The sequence below is a fragment of the Macrobrachium rosenbergii genome, chromosome 28 (genome assembly GCF_040412425.1).
Source record: "Macrobrachium rosenbergii isolate ZJJX-2024 chromosome 28, ASM4041242v1, whole genome shotgun sequence".
NCBI lineage: Eukaryota > Metazoa > Arthropoda > Malacostraca > Decapoda > Palaemonidae > Macrobrachium > Macrobrachium rosenbergii.
The window spans coordinates 14645015-14669881 of NC_089768.1; the positions used below are offsets into that span (position 1 = coordinate 14645015).

General features: G+C 36.2%; 1 protein-coding gene across 2 annotated transcripts; it reads right to left on the reverse strand.

Annotated features, from left to right (window-relative positions):
- Positions 1 to 12927, reverse strand: LOC136854057 (mitoferrin-1-like). Of its 2 annotated transcripts, none has more exons than XM_067130152.1 (4): positions 12617 to 12927; positions 6386 to 6608; positions 4883 to 4939; positions 1 to 4296 (listed from the first exon to the last, which is right to left on the reverse strand). In XM_067130152.1, exons 1-4 carry the CDS (start codon positions 12731 to 12733, stop codon positions 3545 to 3547), a joined length of 1149 nt encoding a protein of 382 aa, XP_066986253.1. In that variant the 5' UTR covers positions 12734 to 12927; the 3' UTR covers positions 1 to 3544. The 2 variants fall into 2 exon arrangements, with proteins under 2 accessions (XP_066986253.1, XP_066986254.1); XM_067130153.1 differs by having other exon boundaries at positions 12613 to 12903.
- Between the last annotated feature and the right edge of the window lie 11940 nt (positions 12928 to 24867).

The following is a 24867-nucleotide window of genomic DNA, read 5'->3' on the forward strand; positions in this document are numbered from 1 at the left end:
TTCTATAAAATGTAAATATATTTCCATTATTAAATAGTCCTTCTGTACATTTGAGATTAACAACAATACTGGAAAAGATTAAACCTCCCTGGGCCTGAAGCTTCTCCACGAGTATTGAAGAATCTTGTATCAGTGCTGCCGACTCCATATTAACAGGTAATATCTTGCAGAGTCTGTCTACAATAATAATGTACTTTAGATGGCAAAATATAAAAAAAAAAAAAATCATTGGAAGAACAGTAAAAAATCACCCATTTCTAAACAAACCATATAGGTGTACTGTACTCTGATATTTTATAGTTGCTTGATAGTGTGCTTACAATCCCAAAACACTCTAAATTAATTTTAAATAGTATTTATTACCACAACCACATTTGTCTTCCTTTACCAACAGCAGTACTGTGGTATATCAGACAGTTAAGTCTGATGTACTAGTATTTCAGAACTCATGGTTTGCAAGCTCGAACAGATTAACAAGTATCACAACAAAATATTTGTGCATTCAGCAACTGCAAAAAACACGAACACTAACTACAGATTAAAATGGGGTTCCACTAAGAACCTTCAATAGAATTGTATATACCTGAAAAAATCTAATTTCACACTGTGATTCTAGACAATTCAATTTCTAACATTCTCAAAATAAAATCTATATTACAAAAATAACCTTGCTAGCAAAAGCTATATTTCAAATTCCTTCTAACAACAAAAACTCATAACAGGAGTGGATTACTGTGTACTATTAAAAAAAAAAAAAAAAAAAAATTTTTGTCTTTGCCTTGATGAGCAATGTGTTGTACTAAAAATCATTCTCTTGACTATACGTAAATTAGTAAAACAGAATATATATGCTTGAGATTCATTAAATGATCTGAGCAGACTCGGTAAAATACAATCCTGACAATAAAGGTGGAGACAGCACTGATACTATTGGGATTCTAAAAGCCTCATAATGGTGTTCGAACTGCTTTGTACAGATGTTTTAAAGCAGAATATGTGTTCTTTTCCAGAAGGCCATGCTACAGTTCGTGTTCAAAGAAAGTGCATCTAATCCCTTAATCACAAAACTAAACAACAAAAAATATCATACAGTAGATTATTGGATATTCAGCTTATCTTATTACAATCTTTAAGATTACAAAATACATACATGTGTAATAAGGAAAAATGTAAAGAATCTGAAATCAGTAATCTTAGGATGCAATAACATCAATTAAACAGAGAGAGAGAGAGAGAGAGAGAGAGAGAGAGAAAATATCCAATAATCCTGTATAGGAATGATGTTATCCAGGGTAGACACAGTTACTTAAGACAGCCATTTCATAATTATTCCATGACTTAACAAATGCTAGTCTAACTTCTACTTTTGTGAGAGTTAACAAGTACTAAATAAAAAATTCTTTGCTTTTTTTTTTGCAGAACAAAAAACAATTCTTCAGCATATCAGTTTGTCATTTTTAAGGGTAACCCAACCAGCAACTAAAAGCCACTTGTCATTTCTGTACTTACACTGGGTGATGTGGAAAGAAAGCAATGGTCAGAGGGTCTTGAACTATGATTTTCTTAACTAATCGATCACTTCATTGGAGTAATCATTTCTAGCAGTATAATGGAGACACTGACAGCTTGGCGCAAGGACCATAAACTATGAAAAAACAGGGTGAAGCATCTCTTCAATTCGACTGAATTGTCTGAGATGAAGTCTTGAATATAATCACACTTGCAACTATTAGGAAAAGGGGTGGAGGCTGAGGAATGACACCCTACTGGAGGGAGATGGGACACACAAAAAGTAAAAGGTAGAAAGCTGCTGCAAAATTTTTAAATGGAATGCATTAAGGATGGAAAGGGTAAAAAATTCAGACATTAGCAAAACTCCCTGGGTGGTCTGCCCTTGGAAATACAAGTCATATGCTCAAGGGAATTATTTAATACCATATAGACAAACAGATACAGTAGACAACCCAAAATGTAATCAACACTAAACTCCGGCTATACGGCATATCAAATAGTGAAAGCAGGCTATGCATTTGTCAAATCATGAATTACATTATGGAAACCTTTCCACTATAATGCAGTAGTGCTACTGTATATAAAACAGGTATTGCTTAAATATATTCCAACACCTAACATGGTATACAATATCAGTTCTCAAACCACACTGCTGATAACCATTCACAACACTGTTGCAATATACCACTATGCATGTAGTTCTGCATTCTTAAATTTTAATCAACAGTAATGAAACTGCCTCAACAATCAATCAGCACTGATATTAAGGAATCACTCTTAGTCACAAAAGCTGCTCCTGGGGGCCCACCAACTGGGAGCTACTTCCATGTAATAATGCTCATGTGGCATTTTTTTTTTTTTTTAACATGCCACCGCTAAGGACAATCAACGAAGGCATTTTACTGTGCTTTGGAATGACCCTCTTATAGGAAAGATTTCTGCAACCGTGCAGTGCGTTTAATCATACTCTATATGGAGAAGTTAATCTGGGAAATTTACAAATCTAAGATGGTGAAAATACAGCATGAATACAATAGCTTGCTCTTGATCTTCATGGCTTCTCTTTTGAACTAGACATAAAATCCATTTACAGCAACATGAACCCTGCTACAGATATGTATCATGGATCAACAAACACTAACTTTAAAGAAAAACAGCATCTGCGAGAGAGGGGCTGTTGATATCTATAAATTTACCTATCAGACATGATACAAACATCCTAAAAGCCTTACCAATCATGTAGCAATTTTGCTACCCATCAGAGTACTGCATTGAGCTGTTGCTAAATTATGGTAGCAAAGCTAGTCTGTATATTACAAAGAATTGTAATCCAGTTCACTAGAAAGCCAGGGAAACATATGTATGGTTTAACCTTTTCTAAGTATTAGATATAGTATATCTATTATAAAAAATCTGCTTGACAATGACAACATTAAACAAAAAAATATCACATCTAATAAAAAGGTGAGGTAACTATCATAACTGGAAAGCTTACCGGAAGAAATTTAATTTAAGAGAGAAATCAGGGCTTCGTAAAACTCTCTACATCATTCCAAAAGCACAAACAAGCTATAAAAATATTTACATACTTTTTAAAATTCTATATGAAATCCTGGTTAAAAATTAGGTAGACAGGAGATCACAATAAGTTTTCCTTTCATTTCTTGGTGCCCTTCCTTAATAATAATAAAAAAAACTTACTTCATCCCTATATAAATTTTGCCCAATCAAGAAAATTCTCCCCCAAAAACCCATCCCTTTCTGATCATACTTTTTGAGCAAGTGTTACCTCATTTCAGAAAATGACTAGACTGTATGCAATGGCAAGTTGATTTCTTGACTTTATGCAATGGCAAGTCAAATGGATTTAATTTTCATGCTGTATTTGATTACTTATGTCCAACTTGAACAGAATTCATAAGCAAGAAATATTTTCTTTGGGACAGTATTCATTCTTGCTTACCCCTACTTACTACACCTTCAAGGCACCAGCGTTACTTTCAATTATTTGCACTTAGTGTATGTGCAAATGCTACTTTCTTAACCAATTCTCATCTGCTGCTGCACAATTCGCTGTCAGTGATGTAGGCATGTGCAAAGATCTCAGCCTTTCCATGGTTTTGTTCGTTGTGGTGCCAAGTGATACAAAGGGCTTCTCCTGGAACATTATTTTCCCTATTCCTGTACTTTCCCCATCATTGCCTGCTTTTGAAGTTACATTTCCGTCTCTTATTACACTATCTTTAATTAAATCACTGTCACTATGTGCAGCAGGTCTTTCAGCTTTACTTTGGGTTTTCAACAGATGGTGCTTAAATAGCTCATACACACTCCAAGAAATTGCTGTCCCTGGCATTTGGTACAACACTCTTGGATTCAATCCTTTAAAGAAACCAGATACACCATTCATAACATAAATAGTCCTTAAAGCCCCTATTATTCCAACAATTCTTGACTGCTGTAGTTGTGCAAGAGTTGAGGTTTCTTGGGTGTTAAGCACAGTTTTGCACATGTCCAATGGAGTTGTAAATGCTGCAGCTATTGCTCCTGCCCCAGCTCCAGCTACAATATGTGCTTTGGCATTGTACTCCCTCTCGGGATTCAGAAGATTTTGAAGTTTTTCATAAGTCATGATGTGTATGGCATGGAATGGCAGATTCATAGCCAGCTGTGTTGTATATGAGCGATAGAACACTGCAAAACCTTCAGTTTGATAAAGTCTCCTCACACATTCAAGGCAGGTGCGATATGGGCTATTAAACATCTGCATTCTTTGCTTGATTACTGAAAGGTTAAAAATTAAGTTAGTTATTCATCTTTCGTTAATTATTCATTTTAAGCTACCATGATTTAATCAGACGATCTAATATTTTCAATCCAATAAAGAACCTGAGTCCTTACACAAACTCTTCAATAACTTACTAACCAATTTGCTGAAACTAACCATTTTCTTATTGAGGGGCTTCCTGTTAGTTCTACATTCATTATGCCATGAATTGTTCTACCACCTAGCCAGAACCCACAAAATTTAGTTTTTGATGTTAATATTTTATGTATTTTCTTCAAAATTCTGAAGACACTTTTATATCTTCTGATAACAACAATGACCTAACTTGATAAGACTGTAACAAAGATATAAATTATAAATAAACACCAATCCTTTCCCTTGGTAGAAAAACCAAACAAATTAATTTAAAAACTCTGAACCTAACAAGTACAGTAATATGAAAATCCCAAACCAGTCCCCTAAAATTAACAATAACGTTTCATACTTTTTTCAAATATTGTAATGCTTTCTCACTATGCTCAGAAAATTTCTATAAAGTACTATTACACTAAAAATGTTTAGCCATCTCTTTTTATGACTTACCATCAGCTGGAACCATGATGGCATCATGCAGAAGTGTTGCTCCACAACCAGCACCAGCTGTTAAAAGAAAATATATCACTTGTAAATTTTCTGAGAAAACTGAGCCCATACACTAATGAACTTGGACAACATTGCAGTTCTTACCATCCCTTTACCCTCTCTTACTTCCTAATGAGCACCATATTCTTTGGAAGCTTGAATTTCAAGTCAATGGTCCCTGCAGGCTTGTTCCCATGAATAGGGTTCATCTTCAGAATAATAATTATAAATCAACTACTGATAAAGTATACACTCAATAATGCACTGGGAAGCTACTGCCCATGGATAATTAATACAAGCTGCCACAATCAGCATAATTGTACTATGTATAAATGTCAAATGCAAATTAATCAATACAAGCTGCCACAATCAGCATAATTATACTATGTATAAATGTCAAATGCAAATTAATCAAACAAGAATCTACTTCATTGTCAAAATCTTCAATTAAGGCATAAATTTTTGGGATGCAGTATACTTTTGAAAACAGAAGCTTTATCATCAGCCTTAATGCACAACCTCAAACTTATTACAATATATTCATCCATTTAAAATGAGCTACAAAAACCATAAAGCTTTTACTGGTTGTCCTTCACAGAAAAAAATAATAAGAATTATTTAACAATAAAAAATTGACAATATTTTTTTGCCATCTTTCATCTTTTTCTTCTACCTCTGTTTCCCTGTGCTTTCTAAACAATTTTTAATCTTACTTTACATTCAAACTGGTACAACTCAAATTCCCACTTCTGGAGGTGAAAACAACTCATCTATGAGCAACATGCTTCATTAGTACTTTTTTTGGAAAATGCTTTATAACTATGATACAACACACTATTATTACAGTACAATAAAGGGTATTTGCCTTTAATAATGATCATGTTTTTCTAATTACCTAGAAAACTACACTGTTGGGCTACAAAATATTAACAGCCTGTTATGCAAAACATTCTTCTTGGATTTCAGTTTTTACTGGCCAATCACTATTTCCAATGAACACCCTCTCATCCAAAGAATGTAGGATGGCTTTTTGTATGGGTGATTTTGTAAATTGTACTAGAGTAGTTTCAAACAGCCTACCCTTTCCACTGAAATAGCACCAGAGTGGCATCTTTACATTACATTAGCAATGTTGTCTCATGAATACCTTTTGACAACCTCCCCCCACCCCCGAGATATGGACAATTATAGTATAGCAACTGTAGTTATCAAGTGACTATGCTCAGCAATATTATGTGGTTATGCAATGGATGTTCCACCAGTCTGTTGGTTGTACTGATATACAGCACCTGCAGCTAAGCAGTACCATGCTTAGGTGTGGCATCATGTAAAATTTTTTGTACCACTAAAGAGCGCTAAAGTATTTACTGACAATAACCAACATGGCATGCTACAGTTTACGATATAAACCACCAATGCCACAACAGAAATGAGAAACATTCAAGTTCCAGTACACAAACTCACCATTGACAATATGATTTTGAATTGAATTATTAGTGGTAAATTTCTTCTTGATTCCCTCATATGCTGAAAAATATAAAGCATGAGCAGGTCCAGCACCAAGGATCACAGCATTAACACCACCCAAGGGTCTCAAGATCCCTTCTGAATTGACCATTTTGACCAAGCCTTCACGTATACTTCTGTATGCAGCTTCAGGAGATGGTGCCAGGCTCTGCATCCGTGTCTGAAATATAAAGAAATTGACAAACATTAAAAACAAGTTCAGTCAGCACTACATAAATAAGACCTAATACACAACTTCACATAAATAAGACCTAATACACAACTTCTATCTTAATACTGTACAGCATATCCAACACAGTTTCACGACACCAATGAAAAATTCTGACGGGAAGCAGTGTGCATTACGGTAATTCTTTTGCATAATGCCTTGCAAAAGCTAAAATACTGTATACACAAATACAGGAAGACTTCATACCTATCCATATATCAAGTTTATCATTTTAATGCAATGGTCAACCTAGTTTTTGTCTTGAAACCATGATTACAGTACATCCAATTCCTCATTCTGCCTAAAGGGTATTTACACATACCCTGTACCCCCTTTCTTCATTTTAAGCAAAGGATATGTATACGAACACCCCGATCATCAATTAGCCTACAGGGTATGTACACATATCCCCATTCTTCATTTTACCTAGAGGGTGTATACAGCATACTCCCCATTCCTCACTTAGCCTAAAAGGGTATGTATACAAAGAACATCAGTTCCTTAAAGTAAACTTTAAAGGCATTTACTTTCAATTCATGAGAAAAGTTATCATAGGCTAGTTGCAATGTCTGACATAATGACTACTGCCATGTACTTACAATTTCTAAAACAATGTCACTGACTGATGTGAAGTGCCTGCTTTGTTGCTGTTTAAGGGCCTTCGGATTTCATGCTGACCTAATCACAATGTATCTTCCTGTATATAAGGACAGGCAATATAGACAGACAGAAGGCACATTTAAAGATAATGGTAACTGAAGGCACATTTAGCCTAATGATAATGGTAGACTTAACTATCAAAGGAAATAGGGCAGTTCCAAATTCAAACATCACTTGAGCTGTCTACTGCCTAGCAAGGTGATGTAGATCTCAAATAGTACTACCCCGGGAAGAACTAGGAAAATTTGGGAGTAAAAGTGGACAAACAGTTGCCTACTGGTATTTATTAGCTGATGGATTCTTTCTTTACAAAGTTAGCATTATTATCAACAATGAGCTAAAAGTATACTCAACTTTACAAGGATGACCAGAGCTTGCTTTATGAAATTAAAATTTTATCTAATTACTTGCAATTCTTTTATAATTTAATAGCTGTAAAGTACTTGATAATTTCAAAACTGACCAATATTCCTTAAATGATTCATTTCCAAGACTTGACATTAGCTTTTGCCTGAAGCCTAAACATTCACACAAGTTGACACAGTACTGTATATGCATAACAGTTAGTACAGTGTTGACAAGCATTCTCTGCAGTTGAAGACTGGGTCATGTGAGCTATTAAATAAGTATCCATGGGTGAACAAATGTGACGAATTTGACGATAATTTGATCATCTCCATTTGGTTAAAATTAAAGTTTACCCAAAAAATGATGGCCAACTGGGACACAATATTAGTGTGGACCTGTAACTACTTACAAAGCACTTGGATCCACTGAAACTAAAGCATAACAGTAAGATGGTGAGCTAATCATCCATGTAACTGTCCCTCCAAGGACATGATAAACTTTGGGATGATGAGTAAATTGCTATTCTGTGTGTCATGTCTTTTTGAGACAATGAATTTCCCTTCTTGAACTGACAGACAGGTCTCATCAGCAATCCTATTATTCCTGTTTTTTAGCTGAACCTTTACAACTAAAAGGTTCTGACATTCCCAGTATTTTTCTATGCTCAAATGCTTTAGACTAGCTGCTGGCCATGATTTGGTGATTAGGCTTCATGGGTTCCTTAGCTTTAAATTTCAAATTCTTAACCTAATTTGCATTTTTGCTAATAAACAAACCTCTAGCCTTTTATATGGTGAAAGCTGGTCTAGTTGATGAAGTTTGGTTATCATCAGTTAAGAAATGGATGAATGTAAGGGATGGGAAACCCACCTACTCTGTCAAAGACAGGGGAACTTGATACAAAACTTCAGGGTTGTGTATCTGGTAAATAAATGCAAACTATTATAAAAATTTGCCATTAGTTCCTAAAAAAAATACAACCCTCTTCAATTTGTAGACTCAACACTCATTCACGCAGGAGGTATGGTCAATAGGTATCTAATGCCATGTTCATAATACACACATTCTTCTTTGACTAAATCCAAACTCTGTATGTTGAAGTCTTTACAGCTATAATCCTTAAAACTTTTTTTGCTGAAGGACACCACTTTTACTCTCTGAAGGAAGGCCATAACCTTCCATATTACATTCAACAGGCCAGTGAAATAATGCAAGGGCAAGTAGTGTAGTGCCTGGAGGAACCATACAAACTGCATTGTCATTCCAGATTGGGGCCTGGTTCTTCCAAGAGTAGGAGCTTAACTTGGCTAATGATATACAAGAGGGGCCCTCAGAGGATCTTTTCTTCCAATGACATGAACTGATGGAAGACAAAGTACAATTTACTAAAGCTCTTGTTACATTTCTTCACGCCAGCTGCAAAACTAGAACACTATAAAATTGTTCAAAGCACCAAAAACAGATCCTCATTCAGTTTGACAGACATGGCACTTTTGTTTTTTAATGTAAACACAATCAAGTCCTTGAATCGCTGTCTAAACCAAACTTTATTGTGCTTTGATAGAGGCACCTCAATTTAACACAAGGCCTGGTTTCCTGATAAGTAACAATGTCTGTTAAGTAAAAACAGACCCTATATTATCGCCTGAATTTGAATACTTCCTAGATATCTTACAGATAACTGAAATTCCAATTAGTTTCTAACCCAAAATACAGTAACCTTTACTTTGCACTTAACATTCAATTTATGAGATGTATTTAGAAATGATTATTCAATTTAAGGGATGTATTTAAAAATGTATCACATTAACATGGTACCAAGGCAGAAAATAATGTTGCTACAAAAACACTGCTAATTTTCCTTACAGGAGAGAATAAAAACTGGTGTGTGTGTTTTTTTTTTTTAGCTGGCTAAATAGGGTTAAGATCACTTCAAAGGCTGATTACAGCAAGCTTTTCAAATGGTGGAGGGAGGGGGGGGGGAGCTTAGACCTTTTGATTTTATAATATTTGGCAGTAACTTCTTACTTTTAGGATAACAAAACTTAGGGTCTACAGCATTTACTGGGTTGTGCCCATTTTTGCTAACAGAAAACTTCTTGATAGCAACTAAATAAAAAAAAAAAAAAAAAAAAAAAAAAAAAAAAAAAAAAAGGAAAGCCAACCATGGAAAACATCCAGGTCCATTGACATTGAGAGATTTTAACTTGTTGAAAATGGCAAGTACTGGTAATTACCATGTTGCCAATACAAAAAGGCTTCCACAAAAGCATCTATTGCCTTCCAAAAAACGTGCAAAGTTGTGGAATACCTTCAAAATTACAACAATAGACTTAACAATGAAAGGCTATTTTTACTGGTTGATACGAGATACTAATTACTTAAGCCATACATTCTCTTCAGAAAACCAGCAATATAGTAATTATCATCAAAAGACTCACTCATATTGCTGGCAGGGAATGACAAATCACAGTATTATAGTTACAATAATTAGGCCTACTCTTAATAATCAAACCCTCATTCCTACATGTGACTTCCAAAAATCTCATTAGCAACAAGTACTGTAGTATTATTATACCTGCAATAGTAGCTGTGGTTTAATTACTTTGTACCTTGCCTCTCTTTAAACCAGCTTTCCCTTAAGGAGGCATCAACCATTATTATAAACACAGCCAGCCAAGTCAAACATGACACTTCACTTCTCAGGTATGATTATCAACTTTGAGAACAACGCCTCCCTTATCCAACCTACATGTTCAAGTCCACACCAACATAAATTCTACAACTAAGTGGCAGGCTCTCCTCAAACAAAGCTAACTTTCCCAACAATTTATTGATCTCATCACAATTCGATTTACAATCTAATCAAGCTACTTCTGTGCCAATTGCAAGATTCAGCCTATCACCTCTTGTTCATTAAAAATAGGCTAAACGGGCAGCAAACTATTCTTTTGCTACATACATAATGCCTTGAGGTTCACTGAAGTCAGATTACCATGCTAAGATACATTCATGATCTTTTAGTAAGTGCCTGAGCTGAGCATTCTTTATTATTACTGAAAGTCTCATGAACAGAGCTTTCTTGATCATTTGTGACATTTGTACTATGATCTATTTTCTACTTATTAGAAGCTGTGTCTATTTGCATAGGTTGTATATACATAAAGTAAGTGCACAGGCTATATCAACTGACTGCCAAATGTATCTACAAAGTTCTTCAATGCTTGGTATCTTCAATGCAAATAGGCCATCCCTAAAAAAGATTGCCTAGCATGACAATAACATCTGATCACAACTGTTAAATCTGATACTGTAAATGTTGTAACATAACTCATTAGGCCTATCAATCAAGAAGTAATTCCTTCCACTGGGATAAAGTCATCTTCTCCACATTCCAAACTCTCGCAAAATTGGTTGACGAACAGGAACGGGCCGAGAGGAAGTGTGCTTTCTATCTTTTTTCTACCTACTCAGCCACGAGGAACTGTGTGTGTGTGTGAACTCAGCCACTCTGTGCCTGCTGGACTCGGCATGCAAGGTTAAGCAGAAATAAACTTCTGCATTTCACTTTCATGATTTTGACTAAGGCGCTCTGGGTCAGGTTAGGATGAGGGGTGTACGCCCAGTCAGGCGAGGGCCTGGCACCAAGCCTACTCTTGTGCAGATCAGCCTTGGGAGATTGTATAAACAAACAAATGGTAAAACTTTAGGTATTTCTAAGTAACAGATACACGGCCGATATTTAGCGAGAAATGGCAGTTTCTTATAGTATTTTGGTTGCTTATTTACAATTTAACATTATTTTTGGGGGGTCAGCTGTAATTAACCTGTAATTAATCCCTGAAGTCCATCCAGCAAGGGGTTTCCATACGCGATCTTCACAAGACAGAGCAAGGCTGCGTCCGTTTTGAACAGTTCATACCCTGTCCGGCAGTGCAATTCCTTGGAAACTGATTTTTTCTACACTTTTAGGGCTTCTGACACTGGCGGTGCATTTGGTTGTTGTTGGCCAAATGGAATGTCCCTCGCCGTGTTTAGTACTGGCCCGGGGGGTTGCACTTGCCGGACGGAATATGAACCGTTCGAAACAAACAGGTCGGGGCACATTGCCCTAAGTTAAGTTAGGTAGGTAAGATCTGGTTAGGTCAGGACCTATCTGTAGCGTTATAGGAACGGTTATGTCTATTTATGGTAAAACCTTCTATTCAAGTATGAGGAACCTGTCCTGGTCGACTAGTGGCGGAAATAAAAAATTAAAGTTTTACCCAAACCACGGTAAATATCATACACATACCAAAGGCATAAACATAAACAAAATCATAAAGGCAGTCAATAATCACGGAAGGCGGCTGGCGGGAACCAGGTCGCGGTAATTAGTAGCCTAGTCTTCAGTTTTACCCAGCAAGGAACGTGTCATTAATTGGGTTGTGTCATGACTTGGGTTTAGCGAGGTAAGGTAAAGATGCATAACAGCACGTCTTAGTATCTCTCAATGTTTTTTGTGATTGATACTGGTTCTAACATGTACCATACAGTCTTACGACGGTATTATAAGGATATACAAAAGGCTACGAAACATACAAAATTGTCGGTTAATTAACGGTTTGAAATGCATTTGGCATGCGATATGCAACCGTTGAAATGGATGGTTTGCATGTCATTTATAAGCATTGTACACCTACAATATCTTCAAGTACGGTTTTTCTTTTATACCAGCCTAAACATGCAGTGATAGTTTAGAGATGGTTTATCCCAGTAAGACTACCGCAAGCTGTGGGCCTCTCGTCAATCCAACATGGGTAGGGTGAGACGGCCTTAGACTTCACCCCTCTCTCACATAGGAAGGTTTACAGGGTACAGAGTTACAGTTTAATTCATGAAAATTTCACGATTCAACCTTTCTCGTGAACTTTTAAATACAATCAAATACGTTACTAATTTCACTTACTGACCTTGACGGAATCTACGGGGAACATTACGCAATGTTCCAAGACTCCAGCGATCGCTCCGGCGGTCATATGCACTCTCACACTACTGGTGGGAAGACTTTCGTAATCGTCGAATTCCATGGTTGTTGCGTTCCTATTTAACCTACGATCAGTTCACTTAAAACAATCACTTGCTGGTTGACTTAAAATTACTACTAAGCGACTGCACCAGTAGCGACAAACATTCACAACGACACAACACTCTCTCACACACCCCGTCGTTTCACCACCCTCGACCAGTCCAGACTAAATGATTTCGTCGTCGCAGTGTTGCCAGTATGCCTTGATCAGAATATCGTACATGGGCTTCAAAATCATCGTTTTTCTATCGAAATCATCGATTTCTATCGAACTATTCGTTTTATATAAAAAATTATCGTTTTTCTATCAAAATGATCTGTTTTCTATCAAAATATTGTTTTTCTATCAAAATTATCGTTCTTCTATCGAAATTATCATTTGTCTATCAAAATGATCGTTTTTTAACAAAATCATCGTTTTTCGGTCAAAATTATAGCTTTATATCAAAATCGTAGTTCTTATATCAAGATAATCGTTTTATACCAAAATTATCGTTTTTCTATAAGATTAACCTTTTTCTATCAAAATTATCGTTTTTCTATCAACAGCATCAAACTAAATTTCAGTTTCTGTGTTTAACATCGCATGCTTTCCTGCTATTATTCATGTTAAGTTCTTCTCCTTCTTTCGACCTTATTAATCCCACTGTATAGCAGGGTCGGCCGCTCGAGTCAACTTTCTCCATCTATTTCTATTCCTTGCATCTTCTCCCCCCAAGTCCCACATCACCAATATCATTCCTCACCATATCCATCCATCTGATCCGCTGACGTCCCACACCCCTCCTTCTCGTCACTGGCATGTTCTTAGCTCTCTTGATTGGTTCCACCTCCTCTCTTATTACATGGCCATAGTATCTCAGGCAAGCTTCCCTAGCCCTCTCCTTTATATTACATATACCACACACTCTTCTTATATCTTGACTTTCCCTCCTTTCCAGTGGTGACATTCCAGCAATCCATCTCACCATCCTCATCTTGGTTCTTTCCAATAGTCCCTCCTCTTTCCTCTTAAGTGCCCAAGTCTCTGCACCATATAATAGAAGCTATTATTCATTTTAACTATAGAACTTCAAGTTAATAGGGAAACAGTCCTTTGTTTAAATTTTGAGTTGATTTGCATAAACGAATATTGACATGTTCTTGCATTGTCAGTATAATGAATGTCCTTTAGTTAATTTCACCACTATATAATAGCTATTTGTTCATTTATTAATTCTATAGTGTACATGTTATGATAACAAGAGCTTTTCCTTTTGCAAATTTGTAAGGAAAATTTATCAGTGATAGGATATTTATGCAAACTGATGAAAATACAAAGCTTATAACTCAGGATTTACGAAACAGAACTAGTTTCCTTGCCTAATCTGCATTTATACACATTTCACCATTAAATCTGTGGGATTTTTAATTATACGACGCAAAATAATTTGAATTATTGATATGAAGTTGCTTCTTCGTTGTTCATAGAAAATGCTTACCATAAAACCAATAAGTGTTAGCATGAGAGTTGGATTTTTTTTTTTTAAATATGAATAGAGTTGTAACAACTGAAATGGACATAAGAAAATTGTGCAGCTATTCAGACTTGAGTCAGATGACCTACTTTCCTTCAGTATCATCTCTTACATTTTCATAAAGCTGATGACTGTTTTTTTTCATACGGTGAGTCATATCTTTAATTGGTTTAAATGTGAAAACGGATTTTTGCTTTTTAATACATTCAGGAGCTACCAAAGCACCATTAGCTATGTCTGTATTTATTTTTTTCTCTGAGCTGTTTATAAAACACAAATCAGATTCAGCACTGGCGTGAGGTATATTTAGGGAAAAAAAAGCAAAGTTTGCAAAGTCAGAAAAGCCAGTATCATCTCTGGCTAAAATATCAACTCTGAATTATATTAGGATATATTAAGCTGTAACAGAATGGTCACACCTCTAAACGCTGGGAGACTTCTCCACTAGTCATGCCTGTTTTGTAATAGTGGATCATTTTCTGGTGACACAAGTATTGAAGTTCAACGACCTTTAGGTCACGATTTGCCACACCCTATGACTGTAATAGAAAAGTAATTTGAGTATTGCCAGGTGTTGTCGACAGCGCTGTGAGCCCGCCGATCTTTTGCTGGTCACCTGTTGGCTTGTTGTGTTGTAGACTAAGCCAGTCATTGTGCTGGCACAGGCTCTTGCTCTAAGGCAACCGGTATTCCCGTTTTAGTATCGCACTCGTACCCAGACTCTCAAGGTTGATATAAGGAGAGATTAGTCAGACAGTAGGCCAACTTGGCCATCTAAGTCACTCTGGCCGCCCCATTCTTCGTTCACGGTTTTGATATAATGCAGACGCTCAAGATTCACCAGTCTCTCTCTCTCTGAATATGGCTGTCTATAAGGGTTTATATGGATAATTAAAGCCATTTTTCATTGGAAATATACAATTGATGTACGGTAATCAGCCATTGAACATAAATTTTAGTTAATTGTTTAGAGCACTTTTTAGCTGAGTCTCCACGAATTTTACTTACTTTCCTGTTCATAACAGATGTCACATTCAAATATCTTATTCTGAAAAAAATATGGACATTTTCGTAAAGAAATTTATCATTATACATTTCATCTCCCTTGCCAGAGTTTGAATTTTTTTTGAAACCTCCAAAAATAGTTATAAAGCCTCTCTCAAGCCAGTCCAAGGCATAAGCGAACTAAGCGGGTGCTTGGGGCCCCCAAGCAATCAGGGGGCACCCAAGAGCGCTTGGAAAATATTAAATTAATTAAAATTAGAAAAGCAAAAATAAATTAATAAAACACAAAGTAAATAAAGAAATAAAAAGTGATCCAATTATTGGATAAATGCTCTGGATTCCAATACATTCAGTCACGAGCCACCAATGTAGTCTCGCCTCAATTTATGTGCTCCGTGGTGCAACTGCAAATCCATTCGATTCACGTGTGAAGTCAGGATTAATTCGGCAACGGACCTCTTGCTGTCATGTGTCTAAAAGGGATTTATTCCTCTGGAGCGGAGAAGAGAAAAAAGAAGAGGCTGGAGGAAGAGAAAACACAGCAAGGTAGTTTGCATGACCATTTGCAGTCAGTTCATGGTGGCGATTAGTGATAGGGTATTATATAGGCTACCTTAGATAGTTTTCAAATATAATTGTTCATCTTAATTATTGAACCCTTAATTATGTTGTGAGTTTATCTGTTAATTTTGTGCACATATTCAAGTGTTTTATTTCAAGTAATTTATATATTTATTTATTTTTACAACTGCTATTTTTCATGTAAGAAGATACAAGTATATTATTTGGTTTTATTTGTGGTGGGAAACTGCATTTTTGCACAACCGTTCCAATTAAAAAAGATATAAAGAGTTAAACTAATTAACTTGTTTTATTGTAAATGTCGAGTCTTGCCTGCTAATTTGTTCTGTTACTTACAAATACAAGTTCAATATGCCCCCACAATACTCACTATGAAATTTAAAAAGTGCAAATAATACCGGACCATATTGTGAATTTGCCACCCCTATATGGTCAGTGATGCCTTTATAGTGGATGAAATGACCAATTATGCAAGCACAAGTACTAAGAACGGTGGTGGTAGTGGTTATGGGGGGGGGGGGGTTGCCAAATCCAATCCTGCTAAGGGCCCCACAAAGTCTTGGGCCGGCCCTGTCTAAATGTTAGTATCTAACGGAAAATTTCTGACAACGTAACTTCCTCATCATCTTGAAGACTCTTCCTCTATAACGGCACCAATTACGAATTCTGTGTTATTCTTTGGTTTCATAATTTCATTTTCATTTATTGTAGCTCTACTGTTACTTCCTTTTTCAACATTAAAATCCTTGTCTTTAAATAAGAGACTTATGTACATTTCCAGAGCTCGTGGTGTGTTTTCATATCTGCTCCTTTTTTCTAACGCACTTACTAATCATAAACACAAAACAAAGTTGTGCACAAATATTCATAATAGTTACTGTATTGTCAGGCAAGAACGTATGCTATTATTATTATTATTATTATTATTATAAAAAGACACTGAATACTGGTGCTGAGCCTACAGTAGAAGTCTTTACAGAGGACTCGATTTCCCATGCTAACGGCCATTGCGAGTCAAAGCATGCGTAGACATAAAACTCAATTCGCAGACTTTCGTATCTCGTTTAATTTAGCAGCTGTTTAAATAAGATATAAAGAGAAAAGTTTGGTAACAAAGTAAAAAAAAAAGGTTCTATTTTAGATCTAAGGTGGTTTTCACTTTATGCAACAGAATTATAGTAAACAGAACGTACAATTACCTATAGTTGGTGGTATCCGCGGTGGTGGTGTCGTACATCCTACCAGACCCTGGTTTATCGCAAACTGCATGTATGATAATTATCGTACGCAAGGCAACTCGTTTCCTCGCAGCTCACACTAGATGGGGGCCTTACCTACCCTGCCATTTTTCAGGAGTGGCTGGATTGAAGGTAGTGCTGCCATCTATTTTATTTTCTCTCACCTTTATATTTTATCAGTAGCATTGCTTGATAGTTCACTTTCTACAGACTATTAAATTAATGTAAAACTATGCTATAATCAGTGATATTCTTCCGGGGAACATTTAGACTTTTTATTTAAAATTTGTATAGATGGCGCTGTAATAGGTGCTGGCCGTCCCGCTTGACTATCGCCCTGTATAGTATGTAGCAAGTCTGTTTCATCGATTTTTCCATTTTGCTATTACTTCAGTACAGTATAAAATTATTACATATTACCATCATTTGTTAAAGTATCTTGGAGAATTACAAAACAGCTTATGAATAAATGATTTCATTAGACCAGATAAAGGAAAATTACTTCTAGAAACAAACGCAGCCCTGGGTGTCATGTGCACTTTCATTTGTCTAACTGAGAATGAATTACTTTTTTTAATTTATTCAACAATCAGCACTTTTCTCTGCCAAATCATTATTTTATTAGATGGCAGAAATAGATTTGTATTTGTGTAGGGCTAATTTGAATTCTCGCGATGAATGACTAGAAAGGAAAAGGCTTTATATAATGAACTTGCATACACATGTATTTATGATATAAATATTTGAGGTCAACTAGTCTCATGACAGTTGTTATGTGTTCTGTATGAAAGGACTTCATATTATTGATAAGTACAAGTAAATTTCCAAAAATTATGAGTTCCTCGAGGGAGCAAAATTTTCATCTACAGTCATTTTGTGCTGTTATGGAACTCAACCGAAACCATGAAGTTGGGTATGTCTGCATAACAACTGGTTGAAAAGCGGCATTGTCAGATCGGATCGGGAAGTGGCACAGTAATGGCGGCCGGTGAAACGGTGGAAACAGTCGACGGGGCAAGAGTAAGGAATGCTCGGGCTTTTGACTAGCATGAAACCGTGAGTAATAGAAAGTGTTTTCATAGGGAATTCGTGTCATACTGAAACAAACTTCGTCATATGGACCATCTGGAAATTGCCTATGATTGCGGGTGAGGATTTACGTTTTCTCTTATTTAACCAGATATTGTTGGCTACATGAAGCCAAAGTGACAACCCGAGGTGAGATTTTACTTCTGGGGTAATATTGAGCTAGCTTTCACTCTGGTTGGTTATACCATGCACGCTGGTCTCAACGGCTCAAGATATGATGCACCACGTAAAATTCATAGGTGTTCTTTTTTTTATTCATAAGGATAAGGAAAGCTTATCGGAGTGCGCTTGTAGAAGTACGACATCCTGTAGTGTTATGGATTAGGATGAATTTGGTTAGGCCTTCCGAGTGTCTAGAGGCCCAGAATGCGTCAGACGAAAGCCCTAAAAATTGGTTAGGCCTTGCAAAAGTTCCATGGTTTCTGCATTTAGATATCTACGTTAAAGAAAGATAAAAGTACTTTCAAGTAAAGTGATGTTGAGCCACAAAATGAGCTCGTATTCGAATTTAGCGATGGGACAATAAAGCAACCCCCAGAATGTCAAAGTTCAGCAAGGAGTTTGTTAATGCTGTCACTATGTTATTTCTACTGTAGATGTACGAAGAAAAGGAAAGGAAGAGTAAAGAAGAAAGCAATAGAACTGAACTTAGTAAAATTATATTAAATAGTAACCGGATTTGAATATGCGAGTATTAGCTAACAGTAAATACAATAAGCACAAATAGTAAAGTAAAGTAATAAAATTCAGCCACGATTCTCCCGCACTAACGGAACCAGAATCCAAGACCGTGGTGCTCTGGCTAAGACACAACCCAAGTTTATCAGCAATGGATGCGCGTTCACCTGTGGTAAGGCAACTATATGCGACCACTGATAAGACCGAGCGCCATAATAGGAGCAAAGCATTATTCAGAAAAACGAGTTAATGCCAATGCATTAAAAAGAAAAACAAACAAGTATTAGCCAGTCTGGTGCGAGTAGAAATGAGTCACACTAAGACGTGAGAGGGCAACAAGAGTATGAATGGAATCAACTGAAAAGGGGTTAGCGATAGTTGTCAAATTGGATGCATTTTAGAGATATAGCCAATGGTTATTTCTTGGATCTTGCTTCGCTGTTGGTGAATTTTTAGATGAAGTTTCATTATTTACTGTTTCATCATAAACTTTACAAGTTGTGTTTTTCTGTGACAAGCTCTTGGGATGCATAATTTTTGGTTTTCAATTGCCTAAACCTGAAGAATGAGAAAGTGAATGGAGGGAAGAGTATTATCATTTAGCCTTGGAAGAAGTAACAAATGCGGCTCGGGAGGACAAAATTAAGGTGAGGGTTTTATAGTTTTCCAGTAAACTGCCACTTAGCTGAGCTGAGATATCTGGAGATTTCTCACTAAATTTGGAATGTGGTGTTCACTTCTGAGGATCGACTTCATACCATGGGCTCAAAGAAATTCAGATTTTACCCATATGACAGATAATAAGGTCACATTACACAGTAAAGAGACGAAAGCTAGCGGAGAGGTGAAGGCAGGATTACTGACATTGTAAAATGTCCTTTATTCGATCTTGTCTAGTAAAGAAACAAGAGAAGGACCCCTTACTCAAATCAGTGCTGTAAGTCTAGTTACCAGGATGAAGTCTAAAAGTTATGTCAGAACTGTGCCCCTGCTTTCCGAAGAAGATTCATTAGTATATATTCGTAAGCCCCCTCCATTACAGGTTTTAGTCAACCCTGAAAACTCATTGCTGACAGACTGATTCTGGGTTTCATTATCATCAAAAAGATTAGGTGAAATGTGACAGAGCAAGCAGTGAGCTTGATTAAGTTACAGGTTCCACATACAAGGGCATTTTCAAAGTCAGAATTGCATGGTTCCATTGTACCTTCCTTCTTATAGTTCATGCATGACTTGGTCGCTGCAGGAGAACCGAATATTCGTTATTATCCGGTCCCTCCTCCAAACCAGCTACATCACACTGAGGATTCTAGCTTGCACGCGAAGTGAAAGTTAATGGAGACTGGTAGTTACACTGAGCAAACTCAGTCATCCCACAGGTGATAGGTGAATAGAAAAAGATAGCTTATAAGAGAATGTAGATAGGAAGCCAAATATTGGATAATCCACGAAAGCAGATGTAGGGAAGAAGTGGACTGGAGGACGTCACTTATAAAAAAAAGAAGACAGGAGAGGTTAGAACAAGAAACCGTAGCAATGAGCTTGCAGAGGGGTGAAAGTGTGAAGCAGAAGGATGACCAACGGAACCATATCACCAGACAACAGCAACCACGACCCACCTGTTGTCAAGAGGCGTCAAACCAAGGGTGATCATTGATCAGAATAGTGACAGTTTTCCATGGGGTGAAACAAGCTTAACTTGTAATTGTGTCTGACTCCGTTTGTTGAAAGGATAATTGTTAGCAGTAATCTGAGACGATCCTATTCAGTCTACTGGAGATTTTAGTCGTGCAGTTTCTTTGTCTTTTATTTTCTTTCTGCATTCGTTCTCATTTTTTCTCCTCCTGATGTGCCCCTCAGCTGACAACCAGGTTTAGGTCTGATCAGGTCAACAGAGGTTAAATTTATTGTGAAATAATTGCTCCACAGGGAAAAATTGTGTTAGGAATCGCTTGCATATAGTTCAGGTTATAAAATGCCCATTTTTTTTTTAGCAAATAAAACTGAAATTATATATATTTATTCTTAATAGAAACTTATTATGCCTTTAAATTTGACATTTCTATTTTTCACTGGACATATTCTTTCAAAGGTTTTTAGTTTTGTGCATATACTGTGTATGTGTGTGTATATACAGTATATATATATATATATATATATATATATATATATATATATATATATATATATATATATATATATATATATATATATATATATATATATATATATATATATATATATATATATATATATATATATATATATATATATATATATATATATATATATATATATATATATATATATTATGATTCGTTTAATATGAACAAACTTCATTGTGGTACTGGTCTTAGCATGCAATATAGGCAACAGAACAGTTAAGGCTAGAAAGTTACCGTGTCTCAAAGTAGATTGTAACGGTGACGCAATAAACGAATAAGGGGTGTTCTGCAGGATTGTGCGCGCGCTTGGGGTGATCTGAGAGTGGGCACTAATTTTACCAGCTGGTTATTTTTTCCAGTTGCACAGGCAGGTGCATATTTCAGTATGGGTTGGGTAAAAGATGTGACATTACTTACTGGGCTGATAGGAAATGAATGTAATTTGCAGCCGTATGGATCGCACGATAATTTTATTTGTGAGATTAGATTAGATTTGCTGCAGTTAGTGTAATTCCTGAATGATATATATGGTACACTTCCTGGTGTGTTTGTATTCAGTGAAAATACTCCTTAAGATAAATACTTTAAGCATATAGCTGACAAATCTACATATGATTTGATTGTTTTTTTTTAAACGCCAGCAGAAATTTCTTAAAATACCTCTTTTCAAGGACATGAGGATCTTTCTCACCTCTTCAAGGGTATGAGGATCTTTCTCACCTCTTTTCAAGGACGCGAGGATCTCTCTCACTTTTCAAGGACATGAAAATCTTTCTCACATCTTTTATAGGACATGAGAATCTTTCTCATATCTTTTCAAGGACATGAGGGTCTTTCTCACCTTTTCAAGGACATGAAAGTCTTTCTCACATCTTTTCAAGGATGAAAGTCTTTCTCACATCTTTTCAAGGATGTGAAGATCATTCTCACCTTTTGAAGGACATGAAAATCTTTCTCACATCTTTTCAACGACATAAAAATCTTTCTCACCATTTCAAAGACATGAAAATCTTTCTCACATCTTTTCAAGGACATGAAGATCTTTCTCACCTCTTTTTAAGGACTTTAGGATCTTTCTCATCTTTTCAAGGACATGATGATTTCTCACCTCTTTCCAAGGACATGAAGATCTTTCTCACCTCTTTTTAAGGACACGAGGATCTTTCTCACATCTTTTCAAGGACACGAAGGTCATTCTCACATCTTTTCAGGGACACGAAGATCTTCCTCATATATTTTCAAGGATATGAAGATTTTTCTCACATTTTCAAGGACATGAAATCTTTCTCATATCTTTTCAAGGACACAAAGATCTTTCTCACATCTTTTCAAGGACACGAAAATCTTTTGCACATCTTTTCAAGGACACGAAGATCTTCATATATTTTCAAGAACCTGATTGGCCAGCTCCCCTGGCTAATTCAGGTTTTCTTTCACCATTCATTATGAATAGAAGGTGCAGCTGACTGGACGTTACAGCCAATCGATTGGTATTCCCTGTTTTTTTTTTTTAACTGTGTATGTGGCAACACTGATCTGTTTTGAAAGCTGGTCTGTTTAATTCGACCCGCGCTGACTAACCCGATTGTTTTTAAGCTCTTCATCACGAAGTGGAAAATATCTTTGAGTAATTCTCTCTCTCTGGCAAGCTTGTAAGTGAGTATATTATGTAGCCTATATATATTTATAAAATCGGAAGGTGTAGTAACTTATGTGGGCACAGTGGTTTAGTGGTGCAGTGCTACTAAACTCACGTTTGCCAGGTTCGTAGATAACTAAACCTCTCACCTACTAGTCTCTTTAGTTGTAACAATTTTGCATATCTTTCAGTGTTTTTGAAATCCGTAGGGGGTTAGTGTCGTCAGTGCACCTCACACGGTACACTGTAGGTATTACTTATGGTTCTTTGCAGAGTCCCTTCGGCCCCTAGCTGCAACCCTTTTCATTCCTTTTACTGTACAGTACTTCAGTGCATATTTCCTTTCTTCCATCTTACTTTCCACCCTCTCCTAACAATTGTTTCAACATTATTTTCAGCGCTGGCTGGATGACCTCATAGGTCCCAGCACTTGTCTTTAGGCCTAAATTTTATATTTCAAGTCCAGTGTTTTTGAAAACCGTCACACTTCACTGTGTCACGTGATCCGGATAATGTCGACTTGTCGACGTCGTGTGACCCCATATACATACTCTTTGGTTAACCAGCTGATGGTTTGTAGATTGGAAATCAGTTGCACTATTTTCGATTTTCTCCCCCGAATGACCCTGATTTACTACCATGCTTCATCCTACATATGATGGGCTACAAACTGAACTTGGCCAACTACCTAATAAGACTATACAGCTGTATAAAACACATCGTAGTCCTAGCCTGTATAGGAATAAAAGTTGCTCAAAATTCAATGGCTAGTTTTAGAAATTTGACATATTTTCCTCTTCATGGCGTCATTCGGTGATTTTCATTATTTTAGTTTGCACTGTTGTTTTGTTAATATAAAAAAAAATCCTTTAGGGAATGCATATATAAACATTCTTTTGGAGTCCTGGGGTTTCCACAGGAAGGAGCGAAGTGTTGTAAAATTTAGCAAAAATTAACAAGGCTTTCTGAGGTCGTACCTTGAGAATTACTGGAGCAGGACATCCGTAAACATGTGTAATTTTGAAAGTTCAGACTTGAGGGCGGAATACTAATGTCCTCACAGTTTTATCAACACCACCGAAAAACTCCCGCAAAAGTAGGGTTACGATCACTCGGCTTTGTGACAGCTTGACGTCACAATGGTTAATTGTGAATTCGGAAATACAACATTTTTAAAGGCTTATTTTTCCTCTTTCATGTGAATGATTGGAAACTCTGTATTTCACCTGGATTCTCTCGCATTAAGCTGCACAAATGGATGACTTGAGCGTTTGCTAGATATCGTATATCGTATCATGCGTCTAGGATTCACTTGCGCAGACACCGTATTCCGGGAGTCCTGCTGCTTTCGATTTAATTATTATTATTATTATTATTATTATTATTATTATTATTATTATTATTATTATTGTTGTTGTTTTTGTTGTTGTTGTTGTTTTTATACATGAAAAATGTACACTGCGAAAAGCTAGAGGTCTAAACCAGAAGAGCTAATGGAAAATTAGTCCAATATTGCATGCATCATCTACCAATTATGGCTAATGAGATATGCTCAATTGATGTCAATTCATGCGTGAAGTGTCCTGTAAAGCTAGGCTCTTTACGTCAAGCGTTTCAAATTTGTATAAGTAATGTAGAGCGGATCGTGCAGAAAGATGAAGTCATTTGCTTATGCCAAGTGATCTGGCCAAATGATATATAGATATACACATACTGTATGTATATACTATATATTAATAGATTATATATATATAATATATATATATATATATATATATATATATATATATATAAACAAAGACTACTGTTGTTTTGGAGGACGATAACTAAGACTGTTGCGATACTTTCTTGTGAAATGTCATCTTGTCTCGTGATAGTGCGGCCATATTGGAAAATATACATAACTTAAAAACGTCTCAGGAATGCTTCAAGGAAATTACTAAATATTTTAGATGTGTCATTTTCGCATAAGAACAGATGACAGTAATTAATATCATACCATTGAGTATGCAAATTAAGATTTGTAGGCCACGTTACAAACTGTGTACTTTGAAGCCGGCAATCACTTGTTTATCAGGTTATTAAGTCACATTTTAATTTTTAATACTTTTGTCGTGAGTACGTAGACTTTTTAGCCACCAGTTTAAAATATTGCGTGACTCCTGTTATTGATGAAGGCTGGTTCCGTTGCATATTTAAGTGTCTAGCTTATCTAAGACAGA